The 23487-nt window shown below is 43.6% G+C and overlaps 1 protein-coding gene and 1 long non-coding RNA gene across 3 annotated transcripts in view; one reads left to right on the top strand and one right to left on the bottom strand.

The window, feature by feature from the left end:
* Positions 1–18042: 18042 nt before the first annotated feature.
* Positions 18043–23487, bottom strand: part of nkx1-2b (NK1 homeobox 2b) — a 47273-nt gene continuing 41828 nt past the window's right edge. The window contains exons 3-4 of one of the 2 annotated variants that reach the window (XM_088392021.1): positions 18928–19285; positions 18739–18866 (exon numbers count right to left, since the gene is read on the bottom strand). In XM_088392021.1, the coding sequence (XP_088248147.1) occupies positions 18755–18866; positions 18928–19285 (470 nt within the window). In that variant the 3' untranslated portion in view covers positions 18739–18754. Of the gene's footprint in view, positions 19286–23487 lie in introns of both variants that reach the window. The other variant, XM_088392014.1, reaches the window with a different exon arrangement.
* On the top strand, positions 20734–23165 carry LOC148404744 (uncharacterized). The gene is made up of 2 exons (XR_015859098.1): positions 20734–21549; positions 21621–23165. It is a non-coding gene; the product is annotated as an uncharacterized LOC148404744 (long non-coding RNA).

The following is a 23487-nucleotide window of genomic DNA, read 5'->3' as shown; positions in this document are numbered from 1 at the left end:
GCTGAGCAAGCCGCAAAGATGGCTAACACTAGTTGCATTGCAAGACCTCTTTTGAAAATCATACCTTCAAATATAGTTCCTAAGTGTGATGTTGTTTTAATGTTAAACACCGGTGAGAAGCTCGGCGCCCTACCTACTCCATGGTGTGGGTCCATGACCAATGTCACTCCCCCTTTTTTGCCCATTGCTCGTAGTGATATTTGGTTTTTGTGTAATAGTAACAAACTTTATGATAGGTTGCCTTTAAATAGCTCTGGAATTTGCGCTTTGGTAACCCTATTGTTTCCTGTTCATTTGATACCAATGTCCTCTTATGATCTAACATCTTTTGCTAAGTCCGTAGTGCGCGAATTCTGGCCGAGAACGAAGCGAAACGCCGAATGGCAGGGCGCAGCTAATCCAATTTACATAGACGCCATTGGTGTTCCTAGAGGAGTACCGGATGAGTATAAGCTGGTGAATCAGACAGCAGCTGGTTTTGAATCAGCCCTGTGTTATTGGTGTACTCTTAACAAAAATGCTGACAGGATTAACTACATCCATTACAACGTGCAGAGGCTTGGAAACTGTACCGAGGCGGGTTTCAAGGCGGTCCACTCCCAACTGGCCGCTACTTCCCTCATGGCTTTCCAGAATCGAATGGCCCTTGACATGCTACTCTCAAAAGAGGGCGGTGTCTGCGCCATGTTTGGTGAGCAATGTTGCACATTTATTCCAAATAATACTGCAGCCGACGGAAGCCTGTCGCGGGCCCTTGAGGGTCTGCGGACCTTGAATGGGAGGATGAAGGAACACAGTGGGGTGAACACAGAGGTTTGGACCGACTGGTTGAACGTGTTCGAAAAGCACCGCACCCTGGTTTCCTCGGTCCTGGTCTCCATTGCCGTTTTCTCTGCCATTTTGACCCTGTGTGGATGTTGTTGCATTCCTTGTCTCCGATCCTTAATTAACAGGCTAATTACAACTGCTATCTCTCCACCAGCTGAGACTTTTCCGTTGCTCCAAAGGGATGACCTTTCGATCGACGGGAGTTATTTTTCTATTGACGACTCTGTCAGCGAATCTATTGTGGTAAACCTGTCCGATTTGTTTCCTGACTCTGGCTTTGACGATTAAGACTCAATTGGCTCCCAACTGTAAGTTAGTTCTTGCGAAACGTGATCCCTTGGCTGAAAATCTTTTGAAGTGGCCATATGGGTGATAAGTTAGTCCCCGAGAATTTATGATAAACAGGGGGGAATTGTTAGAAAAATTGTATATATATGTTATCATGCGTTCTCTAATGAGTACTTATTCATAATGTTACTGTTCAGCATGCTTGCTGCTTTGCCTTGCTGATTCTTATCTTGTGCAACAGAACAGAAGGATTACGGCTAGGTCAGGGGCGAGATGACAGTTGTGTCAAACACGTCCACCGGAACAGATCATGAAAACAACACGGCAAACGATGCGTCATGAACCTTCTGATCTTCCTTAAAGAACGTCACTTTCTCTTTTTATCTCTCGGAATCCAAGAAAGTTATTGATTGCTTTAACTGTTTTGCTGATATAGCCATATCTGCACGCAACACTTTGTGCATTACTTTTGTTTCTTTTCTTACGAGACGAAACCCAAGTGCTTCTTCCCCCCACCCTTAGGGGCTAATCGTCTCACACTGTGGGTAGGGCGTTCCAAATAAAAAGAGCGAGAGTGTAAACTGATATTTAGTGTAGTCATATTGTAGAAAGCAATCTGTATCGCACTCCTCGCGAGAAAGAATCAATATTCTGCCTCACTTGTTTTTGTCTGCTGATCCTTTTCTTTTATTCAGATATTCAGTTAGTACTTTGAACCTGACAGTTTTTTATTTTTTTTACATAAGCCGCACCGGACTATAAGCCGCACATGCACACGAGTTTTTTACAAAGAAAGACAGTGCACAGAAAGCCTTTTTGAAGTTTGAATAACGTGCTTTAACATGTCTTTCTAAACATTGCCTGTGACGCAGCAGTAGTACCGCAGAAGTGTGCACGCGAGTTATTAACAAAGAAATACTGGACACAGAAAGCTTTTTTAAAGTTTTAATAACATACCTTAACGTTTCTTTCCAAACACTGCCTGTGACGCGGCAGTAATACCGCAGCAACACTGAAGTAACACAGCACTAATAGGTTTTGATTAAATAAAACATACCGGTAAAAGTCACTGAGATGCGGCGGTAACACAGCAGCAACACGGTAGCACAGCACTAACAGGGCTGGTTAAAGTAAAAGTAAAAAAAGAGCTTCATCGTCTTCATCTTCCTCCTGTGCACTGAAACCATCGAAGTCTTCCTCCTCAATTTCCGATTGGAATAGCGTTAGATATCCTTCGCCATACACTTTCTCAGTATCTCTTTCGTCGTCGTTTTTATCCATTTCTTCAAGCATTTTCCATGATGAGGGTCTATTCATGCTAATCTTATTCATGCACGAAGCGCTAAATTACATTAAACTAGCGAGCGACACTTATAGCTCCAGAGTAGACGGGACCACGAAATAAAGAAAAGGGTGCCGCAACACTATGTCATCAACATCGACTGCCTTTAGCTTAAAAGCGGCATCATATGCATTTCTTTTGTCTCCCATAATGACGGTTTGTGTATAAAAGCTTCCTTTCAGTAATGTCCGTCTTGATCGCGTTCTGCGTGATGCGCGAAATGTTGTAAACACAAACTAGCACGTCTTCTTCGGCGCATTATCTCTTCTTTGCCTGTCTCGCTCTTGCTTCCTGCTAGAGCGCCACCTGGAGGTCGGAGGCCGTAAAAATCCATAAGTACGCCGCGCCGCCATTTAAGCTTCAGGGTTCAAAGTAACCTTCTGAATAAAATGTATTAAAAGTTCACATTCATTACAAATTATTTTGGTGAGCGAAATGTCAGAAGAATTGAATTTAAATGCTGATTGATTGGGTTTTAATACAATGCAGATGGTCCAAACAGCGCCACTGCTTTGTGTAATCTCTGAGTCACATGGCAGAGTAAGAGAAAGGGTTTAGAACACAGGTGTCAAACTCAAGGCCTGGGGTCCAGATACGGCCCGCCACATCATTCTATGTGGCCCGCGAAGACAAATTGTGCATCAAATTCGTGTCATTACTAGAATTGCAAATTGTCTTCACTTTTAATAATATCTTTTTTTAAAAATATTTGACCAGTTTTTACTCGTATGATTTGAAAACGAGTTATTTGTCAGTTTGTTTTGTAGCTTTTACTGCATAATAGTGTTAAGAGTAAAAATGATCAAGTCATCACAAAAATCACGGAAAAAATATTATATAAGCTGCACCTGACTATAAGCCGCAGGGTTCAAAATTTTGGAAAAAAAGTCGCGGCTTATACACCGGAAATTACGGTAGTTACAGTTTAACCCCACTGCACAATGGGATACAACCTTCATGCTAATTATATATATACATTCTTGATCAAATTCTTGTTAAGCCATTTTTCTGACTCCAACTCACATGCCAAATAAAAATCAACAATTTTATACAAATCAACTTATTGTTCTTCATGAACCACAAATCATCACTTCCACCCCATGAACAGCAGCACCACAACTAATCACTCACTTCCCCAGCTGCGTCGCTGTCCCATCTGACAGCCAAGCCTGCTTTCCACACAATATCAACATAGACACACTTCAACAATTATGTAGCGACCTGGTTAACCCAGTTACCCTTCGCTTCTAAGTCTCTAAGGTTGCACTATTGAGGTCGCCAGGCATTCGTCCTGCTATATCAGCGATGCCTTCACTTTTTTTTTTTTTTTTTTTTTTTTTTTTTTCACGAGTCCCCGACTCGTATTGGTGGCCTGGCCGATCCAATCGACCCTAACCTTAGGCAACGGTACAAAGTCCCTAAGAGTCTACTACTGAGGCCACTCCGGCATCCGTCCTGCTATATCAGCGACACCTTCAGCTGTTTTTTTTTCTTTTTTCTTTTTCACCAGTCCCCGACTCGTATTGGTGGCCTGGCCGATCCAATCGACCCTGACCTTAGGCAACAGTACAAAGTCCCTAAGCGTCTACTACTGAGGCCACTCCGGCATCCGTCCTGCTATATCAGCGACGCCTTCACCTGTTTTTTTCTTCTTTTTTCTTTTTCACGAGCCCCCGACTCGTATTGGTGGCCTGGCCGATCCAATCGACCCTGACCTTAGGCAACAGTATAAGTCCCTAAGCGTCCACCATTGAGGCCACTCTGATGCCCATATGCTAGTCACTGGCACCCCACAGGTTCCAGCGGTGTGAGCGCCCTTTGCTAATCAGACAAAGTCCTCACCACCTTTCTCTTTTCAAAAAGAAATCATCCATACAATCATAAATGTATATACAACCACCATTCCTGAACACAGAGCTAAAAGTATTAATTTTTAATTTTACTTTGCTTTCACTCCACAATATTGCTGAACTGGGAGATTTTATTGAAAAAAAAAGTTCCCCCTTACCTTTTGTGCCGATTGGACTGCAATATTGTTGAGCAAGAGCGGAGAAGGAAGAATCCTTCCTTGAGCATGCACTTTCCCTTCTGAAGAAATCACGTCGGCTGGTCACCATTTGTTGGATTTTGTCCACAATTTAGGGAGCGCGCTATCACCTGTTATCCAATTTACTCACTGCATGCTCGTTTGATTTCTTCAGATTTAGGAAAATGCTAAGACACTGAAGCAGAAATTAGACTTACACAGGTTGGTTGAGTTCAATCACAATTCTTGTCAAGAAAGCTCTGTTTTCAGGAAAGTACAATACAGCGCTGGGCCTTTCAAGAGCGGAAAGTCTCCATTCAGAAAAGGCAACGTTCAAGGTTCTTTGGTCAGCTTATATTCAGTTGCACATGCCAGTGTGGGCCAAGTTTGATGGGTGATGCGTCTTTGGGGCGGGGCAAGTTTGCAGGAGAGTCTTATTCCATGGGAGTGGGTGCTGGTTCGGTGAGAGCTGGTTCCGTGGGGTTGGGTGCTGATTATGGGCGATTCAATGTGTGGGGGCTGTTGTTTTCCGTCTTTCAGCCTTGACGATCATCTTTGGCTTGGCTGTCTCCCTCTGGCACCTGCTGGTTTTATCTCCAAGTGACGTTCCTGTAAATATTCTCCTCCATTCTTGCACATATACTGTCACACCTCATCCATTCATCATTCTTTCAATTTTGTACGGAATTATGTGAGCTTTTGGCTGTGACATCATCAATTTATTAATGTTCCCTGACTATCTATGCAAAGTTTGTACTCACCACTTACCATGTTTTTGTTTGTTTGTTCTTTTGATCTCCATGTACTTGCTTACGTCATCATATTCTTAGTTTAATCATGCTTTCAACCATATCTTTTCTTTGTTAGGCAAAATATTTCCCTCTGTTCAAAACCTTCAGTAGTAATCGAAAACTGGCGTCTAGCATTAGTCAACACATAAGATACAAAAGTACTGAACATTTTTAGACGACTTTGGCAGTGTCCGTGATTTAGAAAATCATCAGGCATGCATTAAACAGTTCCTTAGGGGTCATCAAGCTATTCAGGCAATATATCAAAAAACATTTGTTATTTCAAAGTGCTCAGAAATATATATCAGATCATAAAGTTATAAAAACCTTTCTCATTACCACTTATCAAAAATGTCTAGTTATGTCTTCTTTATTGATTTGGTGTGTAGGTATAATTATATGCTTAAAATGTTTCTTTTATTTATTTAATATGTGAATATACTTGTCTGCTTATGTACTTTATTCAGTGAGATTTGAGCATATCTGTTTTTGTAGCTAGGCAGGACTTTTTGTATTTCGACCCCATTCCTTCAGTAGCAAAGTCAAATTCCTTGTTTGGCATGCTCAAACATGGTTAATAAATTTCTTGAATCTGTGGGTAGGGCGTTCCAAAGCTCTGGAGCCTGAATAGAGAATGCTCTTGACCCTGCGGCCTTTTTTGGGGGCGCTAAAAGACCAGCATTTTGTACAGAAAGGTTTTGGGACAGAACGTATGGTACAAGTGGTTCGACGAGATAAGGAGGCGCTAACCCATTCAATATTTTATAGGTTAGTAAAAGAATCTCAAAGTCAAAGTTAAATCTTAAGTGGACTGACCAATTCAAGTTGGCTAGTAACGGTAATATGATCAAACTTTCACGTCCTTGTTGTTTGTGTCTATGCACCAAACAGCAATTCAGACTACCCACCATTTTTGGAGTCGGAAGTAGAAGTGCTGGAGAGTGCTCCTTCTGGGAACTCCATCAGTGTACTGGGTGATGTACGTGGGCAATGACAGTGAGACCTGGAAGGTTATGATTGGGAGGAACGCCCCCATCTCCCTCCGATCAGAACCCGAGTGGTGTTCTATTCCTGGACTTCTGTGCTCGCTAGATTGTCCATAATGAACATAACATAAACATAAGGGTGCCCACATGTGCACTTGGCAGCTGAACACCCTAGGCTGCAGTTTTGGACACTCGGGTGAAGAGAGGAGCGGAGCTGATCACCACCTGGTGGTGGGTTGGCTCTGATGGTGGGAGAAGATGCCGGTCTGACCTGGCAGACTCAAACGTACTGTGAGGGTTTGCTGGGAACGTCTGGCAGAATTCCCTGTCAGAAAGAGCTTCAACTCCCATCTCCGACAGAGCTTTCCCCACATTCCGTGAGAGGTGTGGGGACATTGACTTTGCGTGGACTGTGTTCCGTGCCTCCATTGTTGAGGCTGCCAACCAAAGCTGTGGCCGTGAGGTGGTCCGTGCCTGTCGTGGCGGCAACCCTGAACCCACTGGTGGGAAGGGATGCCGTAAAGCTGAAGGAGTCCTATCGGGGACTCCAGAGGCAGCCGACAGGTGGAGATGGAGGCAAAAACCCGGACGTGGGAGGAGTTCGGCGAGGCCACGAATAATGACTTCCAGACGGCTTCGAGGAAATTCTGGTCCACCACCCAACGTCTCGGAAAGGGGATGTAGTGCACCGTTAACACTGTACAGTGGAGACGGTGCTGCTGACCTCGACTCAATACGTTGTGAGTCGGTGCGGAGAATACTTCGAAGACCTCCTCAATTCTACCGACACACCTTCCATTGTGAAAGCAGGGCTTGGGGACTCTAAGGTGGACTCTCCCATTTCTAGGGTGGAAGTCACCGACGTAGTTAAAAAGCTCCTTGATGGCAAGGCCCCTGGGGTGGGTGAGATCCGTCCGGAGTTCTTAAAGGCTCTAGATGATGTGGGGCAGTTCTGAATGACAAGCCTCTAAAACATCGCATGGATATCGTGCCTCCAGATTGGCAGACTGGAGTGGTGGTCCACCTCTTTTTATGAAGGGGGACCGGAGGGTGTGTTCCAATCACAGAGGAATAACACTCCTCAGCCTCCCTGGTAAGGTCTCTTCAGGGGTGCTGGAGAGAACGGCCTCTGATTCAAGAGGAGCCATGTGGTTTTCATCCTGGCCGTGGAACTGTAGAACTCGTCAGGATCCTCGAGTGTGCATGGTAGTTCGCTCAACCAGTTCACATGTGTTTTGTGGACCTGGAGAAGGCGTTTGACCGTGTTCCTCAGGGACTACGGTAGTTAGTGCTTCGGGGGTACGGGGTGCCATCCCCACTGATAAGGGCTGTTCTGTCCCTGTATCACCTATGTCAAAGTTTGGTCTGCATTTCCAGCAGTAAGTCAGATTTGTTTCCGGTGAGGGTTGGACTCCGTCAAGGCTGCCCTTTGTCATTGATTCTGTTCATAACTTTTATGGACAAAATTATAGGCCCGACCGAGGCATTGAAGGTGGCCGGTTTGGTGACCTCAGCATTGCATCTCTACTTTTTGCAGACGATGTGGTGCTGTTGACTTCTTCGAGCCGTGATCTCCATATCTCACTGGAGCAGTTCGCAGCCGAGTGTGAAGCGGTGGGGATGAAAGTCAGCGCCTCCAAATCTGAGACCATGGTCCTCAGTTGGAAAAGGGTGGAATGCCCTCTCCGGGTCGGGGATGAGATCCTGCCCCAAGTGGAGGAGTTTAAGTATCTTGGGGTCTTGTTCACAAGCAAGAGCAGGATGGAGTGTGAGATCGACAGGCAGATCAGTGCAGCATCTGCTGTGATGCGGACTCTGTAATGGTCCGTCGTGGTGAACAGAGAGCTGAGCCGTAAGGCGAAGCTCTTGATTTACCAGTCGATCTACGCTCATACCCTCACTTATGGTCGTGAACTATGGGTCGATCGAAAGAACAAGATCCCGGATACAAACAGCCGAAATGAGTTTCCTCCACAGGGTGTCCTGGTTCTCCCTAAGAGATGGGGTGAGAAGCTATGTCATCGTAAGGGACCCGGAGTCGAGCCGCTGCTCCACCACGTTGAGAGGAGCCAGATGAAGTGGCTCGGGTATCTCCTCAGGATGCCTCCTGGACTTCTCCTCGGGGAGGTGTTCCAGGCATGTCCCACCGGCAGGAGACCCCGGGACGACCCACGACGTCCTGGAGAGACTATGTCTCTAGTCTGGCCTGGAAATTGCCTTGGGATCCCCCGAAATGAGCTGGACGAAGTGGCTGGGAGAGGGAAGTTTCGGCGTCCCTCCTCAGAATCAGAATGCCTTTTATTGCCATTATACATCGTATAATGGGATTAGGGCTGGCCAACAGCGCAAAATAAAACTATAAAGTATAAAAAAATATTATAGACGTAAAACTATATATATACAATGTAAACCAAGTTTGCAAAAGTGACAACTGCACAGTTGTGGTGGTTGAAGTATAAATACATAGCACGTAGAAGAATATGTTGTCCAAAGTGATCAGGCTTATTGCATGTTTGAGTTGAGAATATTTATGGCTCTTGGAAAAAAGCTGTTTTTCTATCTGTTTGTCCTTGTCCTGATGTCCCTGAAGCGCCTCACAAAGGGCAACAGGTCAAACAGGACAGAGTCAGGGTGGGAGCTGTCTCCTGAGATTGCCTTGGCTTTGTTGAGGCAGCGGGAGGTGTAAATGTCCATCAGAGATGAGGAGAGGGCAGCCAATGATCTTCTGTGCTGCCTTGTCAACTCTCTGCAGTCTCTTCCTGTCAGCAGTAATGGAGCTGGAGAACCATACTGTGATGCAGTATGTCAGCAAGCTCTCGATGGATGAGCGGTAGAAGGTCAGCAGTAGGTTGGAGTTTAGGTTGTGCTTCCTGAGAACTCTCAGGAAGTGTAGCCGCTGCTGAGCCTTCTTGGTGATGGAGGTGATGTTCTCTGTCCAGGAGGTGTTGTCTGAGATGACACCGAGATACTGGACCCTTTCAACGCGCTACCCGTTGACGTGTAGGGGGGCTATGTCAATGTTGTGCCTCCTGAAGTTGATGATCATTTCTCTAGTTTTTTTGGTGTTCAGGGCAAGTTTGTTCTCTGAGCACCAGGCTGCCAACCTCAGGACCGCCTTTCTGTAGGCACCCTCCTCATCCTTGGAGATGAGACCGACCACTGTGGTATGGTCAGCGAACTTAACAATAAGGTTGTCCTTGTGAGCCGGTCTGCAGTCGTGGGTGTAGAGGAGGGGGCACAGCACACAGCCCTGAGGGGAGCCGATGCTCAGCGTGTGAGTGAAGGAGAAGTAGGGGCCAAAACCCACAGTCTAAGGTCGGTTAGAAAGAAAGTCCTTAATCTAGGCACATGTGAGAGGGGGGAGGCCATGAGTGACCAGTTTTGTGGTGGGTCTGTCCAGAATTATTGTGTTAAATGCGGAACTGTAATCTACAACGAGCATCCGGACGTAGCTCCTCTGCTGCTCCAGGTGGTTCAGTGCAGAGTGGAGAGCTATGGCGATGGTGTCTGTGGATCTGTTCGCCCGGTACGTGAACTGGTGGGGGTCGAGGTCTGGGGGGGAGATATTGATGAGGTTTGATGTGCTGAAGAACCAATCTCTCAAAGCACTTCATGATTACCGGAGTGAGAGCCACCGGACGGTAGTTGTTCAGGCTGGTGATGGGAGACGTCTTTGGCACTGGGATTATTGCGGAGGTTTTAGTTGGTTGGCACACACTTTGAGCACTTTACCAGGCACTCCGTCTGGGCCGGGGTATTTCCTGGGGTTCAAAGCAAGGAGCACTTTTTCGACGTTGTGCACCTGGACAGTGAGTGGAGTGGTGCAGGAACCGGGACGGGGTCGGGGCAGGGCAAGGACAGATGAGTGCTGCTGGGATTAATCAAACCGAGCAAAGAAGCAGTTTAGCTCCTCTGCCAGTGGTGCACTCAGATCTGCTGTTGACATATCACAACCTCTGTAGTTGGCGATGTCATAAATCCCCTGCCACTCCTTCCGTGCATTGTTGCTGGACAGATGGGACTCTATCTGCATTCTGTGGTCTGCTTTCGCTCTTTTCACTCCTCTTCTCAGGTCAGCTCTGGCTGCACTGTACCAAGCTCTGCATCCTGACATGAAGGCGGCGGCGCGGACCCTGAGGAGTGTGTGGACTGGTCATCCAGGGTTTCTGATTTGGAAAAACCCGGATGTTTTTCTTCCACAGTCATATTCCCAATGCAGAACTGAATATAGTTCAGAACGTTTCTGTGTGTATATCCAGCTTCTGGTGTCCAAATAAATCCCAATCTGTCTGTAGGAAACAGTCTTGGAGTTTGGTGAGTGCATCGTCAGGCCAGGTCGTAATAGTCTTTATGATGGGCCTAGCCCTGTGTCTGAGGGGGTGTGGGCTGGGAAGAGCAGGAGGTTAAGATGGTCTGACAGTCCGAGGTGGGGGAGAGGTATGGCTCTGTAAGCGTTCTTGATGTTGGTGTAGACATGATCCAGAGTGTTCTCTCCCCTTGTGGCACATTTTATATGCTGATGGCAGCTCGGCAGTACAGTATTTAGGTTGGCCTTGTTAAAGTCCCATGCAATGATGTGAGCCCGCTGCTGTTCGTTTACAATGTTCAGCAGGAGAGAGAGTGCTGTGTTTACACAGGCATCGGGTGGGATATACACAGCCGTGCATATCACAACGGTTATCCCTCTCGGAAGAAAAACTGCACTTTACAGATACCGTAATTTCCGGACTATAAATCGCGTTTTTTTTCATAGTTTGGGTGGGGGGGGCGAATTATACTCAGGAGCGACTTATATATGTTTTTTTTTCACAAATTTTTACTTGATCATTAAGACATCACTTAAAAGTATAGTTGACCACTTCCCATGTTATTTTTAGTATAGTTGATCACTTAACATGCTTTTATGTCTTTATCTTGAACATATTCAAAACATAAAAAATAGAGAAAACATCAAATAAAGCAATTAACACTTTAAAGCACCATATCCAAGTCCACTGTCTGTTTGCTCCTCTTATATTTATTATTATTATTTATTATTATTTGTTTATTTATCATTTATTCAACACTCTGTTTTGTTTTGTGGAATAAAGAGCCGTTTACCAAACCTACATCTATCCTTGTACTTTGTTAATGCTACAATACAGTTATATACTAGATCGGTGGAATAAAGACGAGGCTGACGTCAGGGCGCACGCGCGGCGATGTTGACAAAGGACGAGGAATTTGATCGATGGATTTAATGGATTTAAAGTGCACGGATGGTTTGATAATATTATTGCTTATATTATAGTTATTTGAAATATAGTTTATCTATCGTTATATGAGCCTGTGGAATATTTTGAAGTGCAAGCGCCCTCAGCCACGCGCAGCCATTGTTGACAAAGAACGATCGATGGATTTAATGAATTGGGGTGACACCGATGGTTTTATAAACATGTTATTTATGTAATGGTTGTCCTAAATCACTCTATATGTTACGTCAGGCCCGTTCTCAGCTCCTCATTTGTGTTTGTCACGTTAGCATACCTATCGTTTAGCCTGTTGCTATCGTATCGAATGATCGATGGATTTAATGAATTGGAGTGACACCAATGGTTTTATAAACATGTTATTCATGTAATAGTTGTCCTTAATCACTCTATATGTTACATCAGGCCCGTTCTCAGCTCTTTGTTTGTGTTTGTCACGTTAGCATACCTATCGTTTAGCCTGTTGTTGCTATCGTTTAGCCTGTTGTTGCTCATTCATGACTGTTTTTGGTGTGGGATTTTGTTGAATAAATTGCCCCCCCAAATGCGACTTATACTCCGGACCGACTTATATATGTTTTTTTTCACTTTTTGGGGCATTTTATGGCTGGTGCGACTTATACTCCGGAGCGACTTATAGTCCAGAAAACACGGTAAGCCACCGTCCATCCATCCATTTTCTGTACCGCTTTGTCCCCACGAGGGTCACGAGTGTGCTGGAGCCTATCCCGTCGGTCATCAGGCAGTAAGCGGGACACCCTGAACCGGTTACCAGCCAATCGCAGGGCACACAGACACGAACAACCATCTGCACTCCTAGGGGCAATTTAGAGTGCTCAATCGGACTACCAAGCATGTTTTTGGGATGTGGGTGGAAACTGGAGTGCCCGGAGAAAACCCATGCGGGCACGGGGAGAACATGTAAATTCCACACAGGGAATTGAACCCGCACCCTCCTACCTGTGAGTCACCAGCCATCAGTTAAGCGAAAATAATCTGTTAACTCACTCATCATTGTCTCTCACAGGCAAGGGGCCAGAGACAATTACTCGATGCCGACTCATCTTTCTGGTGAGATTTTTGCTGTTTTTCTTTGTGATCTCTGATTGCCTCATCCTCATATCATTGGAGCCAACGTGTATCACTATATTTGAGTAGCGAGTGTTGTTGGTAGCGCAGCTAGACCTTTAGCGAGTCATCTCCCTAAGGTTAGCTTCAATGTTTGGTGCTCTGGCTCCAGAAATAACATTACTGTGGCTGGATTTTTAGTGTAATTTTAGGTTTTAAGTGTGTTATGGAGTCACCTATGAGTAGAGCGCGAGAACCAGTAGACCAAGGTGGATTGAAATGGTCTTTAACAGTCCCATTACTGTTAGCAAACTGCTTAGGGCTAATGCTAACTGGGCTAGCGGGCTGGCGACAGCCCACATTTTTGTCAGCCACATCTACAGTTATCACGTTATTCTGCTCTAACTGGTAGACACGTCCGTCAAGTAGGGACCTCCTCTGCAGAAGAAGGGTGCAAGTGGTGCTCTGAGTCATACAAACGTGTTTCCGAAGCTATACTTGTTGCTCGGTGAACGACGGGAGACAAGCAACCACGGAGCCCCGCTGGATTCTGAGCAGTAATGTGACCGAAACTGGCAAGGATTGACGGTTCGCTGCTTACAAAACCAGAAATAGTAATCTCTAAAAAGTCAAGTAAAAAGAAAAGAAGGGGGTGAGGGGAACTAGAAAAAAAATTGTCGGTCGTCTCCGGCATCGCTGTGATGCACTCTACGTGGCAAACTGGAAATCATTCTATGAGAGAAGGCGAAAAACTTTAAAATACTTGGTGAGCTGTATTATGTATAATTACACAAAATCTGTAGCATGATGAATACCTAACATGTTCATTAACTGTCTCCCCCAATATCAAAGGGTGGCACGAAAGCTGTATAATAATAATAATCAATTCATTAATTAATGAGACTGCCCAACTTCTGTTGTTTGTTACTTTAATGCATTGATGTGTCATTTAATCCGTATGGGGACACATTGTATCGCCGCAATTGACGGGAGGACTTTGTTTTTTGCTGTCATCGTCAGGTATGTTGTGTTAGTGAGTGCAATATAATTGCCTTTTTTTCTGTTGATGTCCATGTGGGAAGGACACGTGTCACCACAATTGATGGGAGGGCTTTGTTTTTTGCCGTAGTTGTCAGCTTTTGTGACTGAGCCAATATGAAACAAAACCAATGTGAGATCCTGCTGTGTTTCGTCACTACTGTTTTTTGTTGTTTTATTCATTTATTTGGGCTTTGCACCCTTTGCACTTTTATGTCCCAAATTATAACTGTTTTCTAGCTCTTTGAGCAAACAAGTTAAGAAATAATACATTCACTAAAAATTAAAAGTTAATTAAAACAAATAGAATGTCACTTCAAATGTCAAGATGTTTTGTACATCCTTTCTTTCCTACCCCCAGTCTGGAACTTACAACAGATTGTTTGGGTTTGCACATTCTGGACCATCATCATGTTTTTGTTTCACTTTATTAAAGAAAAAGACAATTCAAGCAATTTTCTCTTGTACAGTCAAACCTCGGTTTTTGAACGTCCCGGTTCTCAAACAAATCGGAATTCGAAGAAAAAAATTCAAGATTATTTTTTTTGCTTCGGTTGTCGAACAAAATTCGGAGGTCGAACAGATGAGCCAGGAGGACCCGAGAAAACCAGACCGCGCGGCCCGGATGCCGACTGACTCCGTTGTTATTGTATTTTTGTTACTTTGAGGATTGTATTAATCATGCCTCCAAAGAAAACAAGTGGGAGCAGTAAAGCCATCCTAACACACAAAGACGCTCTTAAAGCAATGTGACAGTGAGCGCCCGGCGCGCTGCGGTTGCGCAATCGGACCAAATTAAGCTCCCTGCGCACTGAGGTCCGCTTAAATTTTGGAAAGTACATCAGGATTTTAAAAATATTTTTTAGATTTCAGCGATGGCTCTGTCACAATAATGCGACCAGCGCAGTGCAGTTGCGCGGTCGGCGACGCGCTATGGTTGCGCGTTCGGCGGTGCGCTGCAGTTGCGCTGCAGTTGCGTGCTCGGACAAAAATGCGCAAATTTAAAAAATGCTTAAAAAAGGCTTCTTTTTTTTGTCTTGGAACGGATTAATTTTTTCCCATGATTTGTAATGGGAAAAATAGAATTCGGAATTCAAACGATTCACTCCTCGAACCGCCTTCTGGAACGGATTGTGGTCGAAAACCGAGGTTTGACTGTATACTGTCATGACCAGTAGTCCAAGCAAGTGAGGCGGAGAGGGCTGTCTGTACAGTCAAAAACCTCCTCAAGAAGCCAAGTGATCCATGCCGTGCACTATTGGCATACAGGACCACCTCACTGACAACACAGCTTCTTATGGACCTATTTTACTTCCAGAGGCTAATAAACGGTTAGCTGGTCGACAGAAAAAATAAAACAAAACCTGACTATTAACGTAAAACGTGGTATTGATGTGATACCGCTACTCACATTAGTATCGATTCTATCGCTACTTGAATCAGTTAGTACAGCCTTAATGATCGCCAAGGTACTACTGGTCAATCGCATGACGTTTAAAAAAAAAAAAATGCTGTCTGCTGGAATACAGCCCATCGCTTGATTGACATACAGGTAGGCCTGTCGGGAGGCAATCACAGTGAACCGCACATGCGCAATAGACAGTGACTACAACCCCTCACCACAGCAAGTTTAAGAGCCGCGCACACATAAACCGCCAACGTTTATAAGCTTATCAACGCACTTTTAAACAAAAGAAAGTTTATTACCATCAAAAATGAGTGGGGTTGCTGGACCAAGTAAGAAGCCAAAAACGTATCACTTTTATACGGAATGAGAGTTGGACTGTTTTCTCACAATGTCATTTTCTAAGTGCGTTACAAAAATACACGCACTATATTATTTATTTATCTATTTATTTATTTATTTATTTTATTTATTGTAGTGGGTAGATCTTTGTGACTTGGTCATTTTAAAAAGTAGCTTGTAAGCTGAAAAAGTTTGAGCACCCCTGCTGTAGAGTATATACCGTAATTTCACAACTATAGGGTGGACGTATAAATCCTGCAATACACGCAAGGTGCCCTTGCTCAAGCCAACGCATGTCAACGTCCATCTGAAGTTTGCAAATGACCATCTGGATGATCCAGAGGAAGGTCATGTGGTATGATGAGACAAAAATAGAACTTTTTGGTTTAAACTCCACTCGTCGTGTTTGGAGGAAGAAGAATGATGAGTACAACCCCAAGAACACCATCCCAACTGTGAAGCATGGAGGTGGAAACATCATTCTTTGGGGATGCTTTTCTGCAAAGGAAACAGGACGACTGCACCGTATTCAGGGACGGATGGATGGGGCCATGTAACGAGAGATCTTGGCCAACAATCTCCTTCCCTCAGTAAAAGCTTTAAAGGTGGGTCGCGGCTGGGTCTTCCAGCATGACAACGATTGCATTAACCCCTAATCGGAGGCATGATTAAGAAAGCAAGATTAAGAAAGCAAGTGGGAGCAGTAAAGCCATCCTAAAACAAAAAGACGCTCTTAAAGCAATGCGACAGTGAGCGCACGGCGCGCTGCGGTTGCGCGATCGGACCAAATTAAGCTCCCTGCACTGAGGTCAACTTAAATTTTGGAAAGTACATCAGGACTTTAAAATATTTTCTAAATTTCAGCGACGGCTTTATCACAATAAAGCGACCAACGCGGTGCAGTTGCGCGGTCGGCGGCGCGCTACAGTTGCGCTTTCGGCGGTGCGCTGCAGTTGCGCGATTGGAACAAAATTAAGCTGCCTCCGCATTGAGGTCCAATTAAATTTTGGAAAGTACATCAGGACTTTAAAAATATTTTCTAAATTTCAGCGACGGCTCTGTCACCATAATGCGACCAGCGCGGTGCAGTTGCGCGGTCGGCGGCGCGCTACGGTTGTGCTTTTGGCGGTACGTTGCATTTGCGCGATCGGACATGTGTGTGATGGATTTTACTATTTCACTACCAAATTTTTTTTATCTAATCTCAGCGGAACTAGCAAACATCATGACAATAATAAACGTATTTAATCTATATACTAAAAGTCTGTGTAAGTAAGTAAATAAATAAATACTATTCATTCAAGTTTTGGCAAATAAATATACAGTCAAACCTTGGTTTTCAAACGTCCCGTTTCTCGAATAAATCGGAATTCGAACAAACAATTCAAGATTTTTTTTCTTCGGTTATTGAACAAATTTCGAAGGTCGAACCTCGCGAGATGTGCCGAGAGGACCCGAGAAAACCCGACCACGCGGCCCGGATGCCGACTGACTCCGTTCGTTTTTATTGTATTTTCGTTACTTTGATTATTGTATTACCCCCTAATAATGCCTCTAAAGAAAGCAAGTGGGAGCAGTAAAGCCATCCTAAAACACAAAGACGGTCTTAAAGCAATGCGACAGTGAGTGCCCGGCGCGCTGCGCGATCAGACCAAATCAAGCTCCCTGCGAACTGAGGTCCACTCAAAGTTTGGAAAGTACATCAGGACTTTAAAAATATTTTCTAAATTTCACAATAGTGCGACCAGCTTGGTGCAGTTGCGGGGTCGGCAACGCGCTACGGTTGCGCCTTCAACAGTGCACTGCAGTTACGCGATCGGACAAAATTGCGCAAATAATATATATTTTTTAAAAGGCGCTTTTGTTTTTTTTGTTTTGGAACGGATTATTATTTTTTCCATTATTTGTAATGGGGAAAATAGATTTGGAATTCGAACAATTCGCTTCTCGAACCGCCTTCTGGAACGGATTGTGGTCGAAAACCGAGGTTTGGCTGTATTTAGGCTTGTAAGGTGATAGAACGGACCAGCACAATAGGATAAAGTGCTTATCTTTGGTAATTACTTGGTTTTTATTTTTATAAACTTGCAAAAAAAAAACTTCCTCCAAATTGTGATTTGTATGTAGAATTTTGTGGGGTAAAATTATTTGGTTGATTAATTAAACACTCAAAATTGTCTTTAGGTGTGAGTGTGAATGATTGTTTGTATATGTGCCTTGCAATTAGCTGGTAACCAGTTCAGGGTGTATCCCGCCCTACTGCTTAAAGTCACCTGGGATGGACTCCAGACGACCCTCGTGAGAATAAGCGTTTCAAATAATGGATGGATGGATATCTCATACACACATGCACTTTCTACTGTCCTCTTTCCCACTATAGTGTTAGAGAGGCATACAACTGCAGATCCCAAATCACCATGGATAGTTTCAATCATGGTGGTGGGACCTCATCACAAGGGCACTGAACTAATTCACTGTAGGTGGAAATTTGTGTGCATATCCATGTTTGTGGCACATGCAGCAGACACATTATCATTATTATAATTGATGTAACAGTGGGACTACAATTTAGAACATTTTCAGAAATAGGCAAATGACAAAAAAATTACTTTTACACATGGTGGGTGAGAAAGTTCCCTGTGATCCAACTATTTGTACACAAGTAGTTCAGTCATCAAAATCATTTTATTGAAAATATGCACTTAATTCAGAATGTTCTGAAAATTAAAAATGTATATACAGTTTATACACTGACTATATTATTTTATTAGTCACTGTTTATTATCAAAAACAACCATATGAGTCGTGTATTAGTTCGTCTGTGGCTTCATGGCCAAACACAAACACTCACTGCTGAATCTTCACAGTACTAGTAGATCGGGCTTTTCATTGAGTGATTTCTAACATCCAGGTTCCAAAAAGTTTTATGGATGAATCAGCTATTTGTTTACCTTAGCATTCAGAATATAAAGTTAGATCATAAAATTATGTACACTTTTACATAGAGATTGACATTGTCAGTCAAAATTATCTATCAAAATCAAACTTTGACATTACAGCAATTGAACACCCAAGCTTAGTTGAATTAATGATATACGTATATAATCATTCAGGATGTTGAAATATGTCAATCTCTTGGCTCAGTGTGTACATGTGTATTCTGTATCTGTTTACAGGTGGGAGCTGTAAAAGGTAGGTGCAGCGTAGCTCTGTGTCCCCAACATGAATGGAGATAGAACATGGCTTGTAGTGAGAAAAGGCAGCTGGACCAGGCTGCCTGCCGAAGGGTGATGGTGACTTGATGCATAGCCTGTGTGCATGGCTAGATGTCCACTGATTGGAGGTGATGGGCTGAGTGGACTGAGGTTCCCAAGAGCGCCTCCTATTCCTCCTATTCCTCCCGCAGTACCAGATGTACCTCCTGCACCAGAGGGAGCAGAAGTGTCTGCACCAGGGTTCTGTTTCTTCCACTTGGTCCGGCGGTTCTGGAACCAGATCTTGACCTGTGTCTCAGTAAGGGAGAGTGACAGTGCAAGGTTGAGCCGCTCACACACAGATAGGTACCTTGTCGACTTGAACTTGTTCTCCAGTGCAACCAACTGCTCATAGGTGAACGCAGTACGAGCTCTGCGGGGTTTCCCTGACTTTGAGTCTGAGCCTGTACGTTTTCTCTTAGGCTTTCCTTGTGGGCCTTGTCCCCCATTGGGCTGCACATTGGTGATCTGACCTGTGGGCCCCCTTCTGGGACTCTTTGCCTGTTTGGTCGGGTCCTGGAGGCTTTGCTGGTTGACATCTCTGTCCCCACTAAAGTGCAGCGTCGAACTGCTCTCCTCACTGCCATAGGAACCATCTGGTGCCTCTGAATCTGGAGTACAATTTCTGTTGCGGTCATCCTCATCTGGACTTCTATACCCAAAGTTTTCTGAAACATGACAATGAAAATTACATATTTTACATTATGAGACCTCTTCTTCACAAAAATGTAGTATATAGTAATAATAGTTATATATATTGGATGTTACGTATATACAGAATAGTTTAAAGGGTCAAAGGGCGCTTAGGTTTATTCACATATTTAATGTATATTTTTCACATATTTTATTTTTAGTAGATTTTTAATTTAACCATTTTTTAATAGTGTTGCAGAGTGACAAGCTATTTATTGCTTGAAAATAAGTAGTTTTCCTTGAGTTTAGTACGTATCCATGCTTAATCAATCTTGACATAATTTATGGCTGTGTTGAGGCGCATGCTTTTAAAGACAAAAAGGACAAAAACAAAAAAAAAAATTATCACATGAGCAGTTCAAATTATTCATATTTCTAACAAAAATGCTGTGACTGAAATGCCTTTATTAGTCTTAAGTAAAGCGAGACCAACATTGGCATTTATGTGGTATGACTATTAAAAAATTATGTCAGTATGTACACAAACACCCCACGCTGTAACAAAGGGAAAAAAAAACAACTAACTGTAGGCCTGCTGGTGAGAAGCCCACATAATATTGACATAGATGCAAAGTCTCAGAGGTCCGTCACACAGCCCCCACCCCCCAAAAAAAAAAAAACCAAAAGAACACTCTAAAACACACAAAAAAGCCTGCAAGGAGTCCACGAACCGGCGCAAGGGGAGCTCAGGCGATTTGCAATGCCTTGATCACTTCTGCTTTGACAATGGTACCTCTACTTACGGACGTCTATTGATACGGACCAGAGCCTCGCGATTTTTTTTTTTTTTGCATCTACTTACGAACCAACCTATTTTTACCTTAAAACTCACTAACAATCCAGTCAGGCGGCTGCCGGCATGGGCATTAATGCATAGCGATTTTACTGCGATGGTTTCTTTGTTAAAACCCAGATTATAAAATGGCATGCGGCTTGTTGGATATCTAATGTTTGTAATAAACCAATCCACATCAAGATTGCTTAATAATTCAATGAGTTTTAGTGAACAAAGTAAAACACAAACATTAGGTCTATGGTCATCTTCTTTTTCGCCTTCTTTTTTTTTCTTCGTTTTCTTATTTGTCATCTTCAGACAAATCAGAATTAGAATTCACTTTATTACCATTGTCAGTCAAGTAGTTCAAAAACCAGGGATTCTTTGTGGTACAACTGTGCAACATGAATAATAAAATAAGGATAAATTATAGGAATATCTAAAACACTATAAGCATACAACGAAATGATTACAAAAATGACTCCAGGGAGGTGTTCAAAATATCAGTGAAAACAGGAGACAGTTTGGGGCACAGTGTTTCACGGTGGAAGGGGAAATACCATCAGCTTCAATCTTGGGGCACAGCGCGGTAGGTGCTTTTTATTGTTGTGTAACAGCTACAGTGATCCCAAGTGTTCTCCTCTCAGGTAGGGCATTTAATAAACTGTCTGTATTTGGGTAGTTTCTGGCTCAGATTTATCTAGTTAAAGTCACCAAGCACGACAACAAAATGTTCAGGAAAAGTCCGCTCCAAATGTAAAATGTGCTCTGCAAGCACGCGCTGAGCCTCATGTGTGTCCTCGGCGGGCAGGATATACTATAAAGCCGCCAGGATAAAAGAAGCCAACTCACTCAGGAAGTAAAATGGCTTACAGTTTATGAAGAGCAGAAAAGCAGTGTTGAGAGATCACAGTTACATCGGTGCAACAGCTGTTGATGTAGTAACAGACTCCACCGCCATTGGTTATGCCCGAGAGCTCTGCGTCACGGTCTGCTTGGAGCAGCTGGAATCCCACCATGTGTAGCGCGCTGTCCGGGATCTGTCCGCAGAGCCACCTCTCCCTCAAGCAGAGTTCCAGAGGAGGAAAAGTATTTCTTCTCATCAACAGCACCAGGTCATCCATCTTGTTGCTGTAGGAATGGACTTTGGAAAGAAAGATTCTAGGTAAAGACGTGCATGTCCTTCATCTGCGAAGGCACAAGCCATCAGGACAGCTGCATGCCACAGTCAGGACTGGCCCAACTTAGTCGTTCGTCCTGCTCACCCAGCCAGCACCCTCCGAAACCTAGCCCGCGCCTCAACGTGTGCTTGCTGAGTCAGGTCCAAGCCGTAAGGACAGCCGCACACCACAGTCAGATCTGTTGTACCTCACCAGGCCTTCTCACCAGCCTGTGTTGGACGCAGCTACCCACCTGGCCGACCACTGGCGTACCCCACCTCTCACCCTCGCAAGGGCTCCCCCTGTAAGCAATCCGCACCCTCATCTTCGCAGCTGCGCCCTCAGAGAGAGTGAGCTGTGCCCTTATCCTTGCAGCGGCAACCTCTGTGAGAGATCAACACCCTCGTCTTTGTCAAACCCCAAATGTGGCTGCCTTCCGCCGTACCAAATTAGTGGTGCAGAACGCACACCACCAGCCAGCATCCACCCTGCCTGATTGCCCAGGACACTGTGAACACATATGCTGTTTTTTGTGATGATTGAAACCCACAGTCTATCGGCCAGGACCATTGCAAGCACCTCTCGCAACCATTTTGTTTTGTCTTGTGTCTCCTTCCAGGTGTTCAAGGGGTGTGTGTGGGGAGGTAATGGCTGTGACCTCTCACCCAGTAGTTAGGGTCGAGGTCATATGTATGTTCTTTGTTGGATCATATTGTCTTTGTTGCTTTGATCACAGGTCTTGTCTGCCTTGTTAGCAGTCAGTCACAGAACAACTTAACTTACTACTGCCACATCATCATCATCTGATAACTAATTTTTTGGGCAAATGTCATATGTCTTGTAATAATTTAAATTCAAGATCTTATTGTATTTGACGTCCGTAGTGATTGGCATCACAGTTCTTTTGTTCCTTTGAGTGAACTGAATCAGAATTAGTTCATTAAAAACAATTATTATTCAAAAAATTTGTTCAGTGAATCGTCCCCTCCGACCCCCTCAGACAATGAGCTTAAAATGAGCTTAAAAAAAACATTGCGCTCTGTTTGATATTGCCGTTAATGTAAATAGCGGATGTGTATTTAATATTCCCATCAAAAACATTGCAGCTCTCATGTTATGAACAAGAGAGGCAGCACAGTCCTTTCACTCACTGAATCGTTTGCGAACAGGAAGTTTACTGACTCCTTGTGAACGCAAATAATGTGGCAGTATGTTCAGTGTCCCTCCGCCATCTGATGCTGGCTGTAGATTGGTCGTTTGCGAAGATTCACGAGTGAGTGACAGACTTTGAAATTCCGTTTCTGATCCCGACACGTGCGGCTGAGATCAAATTACCTGAGAAAAGATACTTAAGCCATTTTCTATTTTTTTTTTTTACAATGGTCTGTCAAAAGTGTATTCGACCACGTCTGGCTGTTTAATGAGGTTTATTGCACACAAATGAAAGCAATAAATAGTAAGAGGGAAATGGGAAAGATAAATGACCATTAAAGCAAAAAAAAAAAAAAAAATGTCTGAAAGTTTTTTCAGGCCAAATCATATTCCCCAGCTCATGTAAGTGCAATCAAACACATTGACAGCAGTTCTTATTTTTCTTGTTTTGCTTCTTGAAAGTTTTAATGTAAAAAGGAGTATAGTGTGTACATGCCATTAGCCAAATAGACCTACTTTTTTAATATAGCATTCAAATACTAAAGTTTAAATCTAACCAATAATAGCATCCCAGACCATTATTAAAAGAAGAGGGCAATGTTGAACAGATCTCTATTGCAGTTTGCTCTTATGTACCGTATTTTACAGACTATAAACCACTACTTTTTGCCTGCAGCTTTTAGACCGGTGCAGTTTATCTATGCATTTTTATTGTATTGTATGGATTTGTGCATAATCTTACATATGGAAATTAAACAATAAAACTCCTGGGGTTAGTCCTGTGTGGTTTATATATGGATAAAACAGGATTTCCCCCTAATTTTAGCTGGTGCAGCTTATTTTTAGGTGCGTCTTATTTTCAGGTGCGTTTATAGTCCGGAAATTACGGTAATTTCAGTGTTTTCACTCGAGTCAATAAACAATTTCTTGGCAAGCCTTTACTGTATTGTGGTAATACAAATAATCAATCATCCACATAACGTTCTATTCAATGTTTTTATTTTTCAGACATTACATGAGCCTGTTATAACAGAGAAACAGCATCAGCATTAAGGAACAAATACTAACTGAAGCTCTGCAAGCACTGAAG

The sequence above is a fragment of the Syngnathus floridae genome, chromosome 1 (assembly GCF_059516105.1).
Source record: "Syngnathus floridae isolate MCC-2025c chromosome 1, RoL_Sflo_1.0, whole genome shotgun sequence".
NCBI lineage: Eukaryota > Metazoa > Chordata > Actinopteri > Syngnathiformes > Syngnathidae > Syngnathus > Syngnathus floridae.
This window is presented reverse-complemented; position numbering and strand designations above follow the sequence as displayed.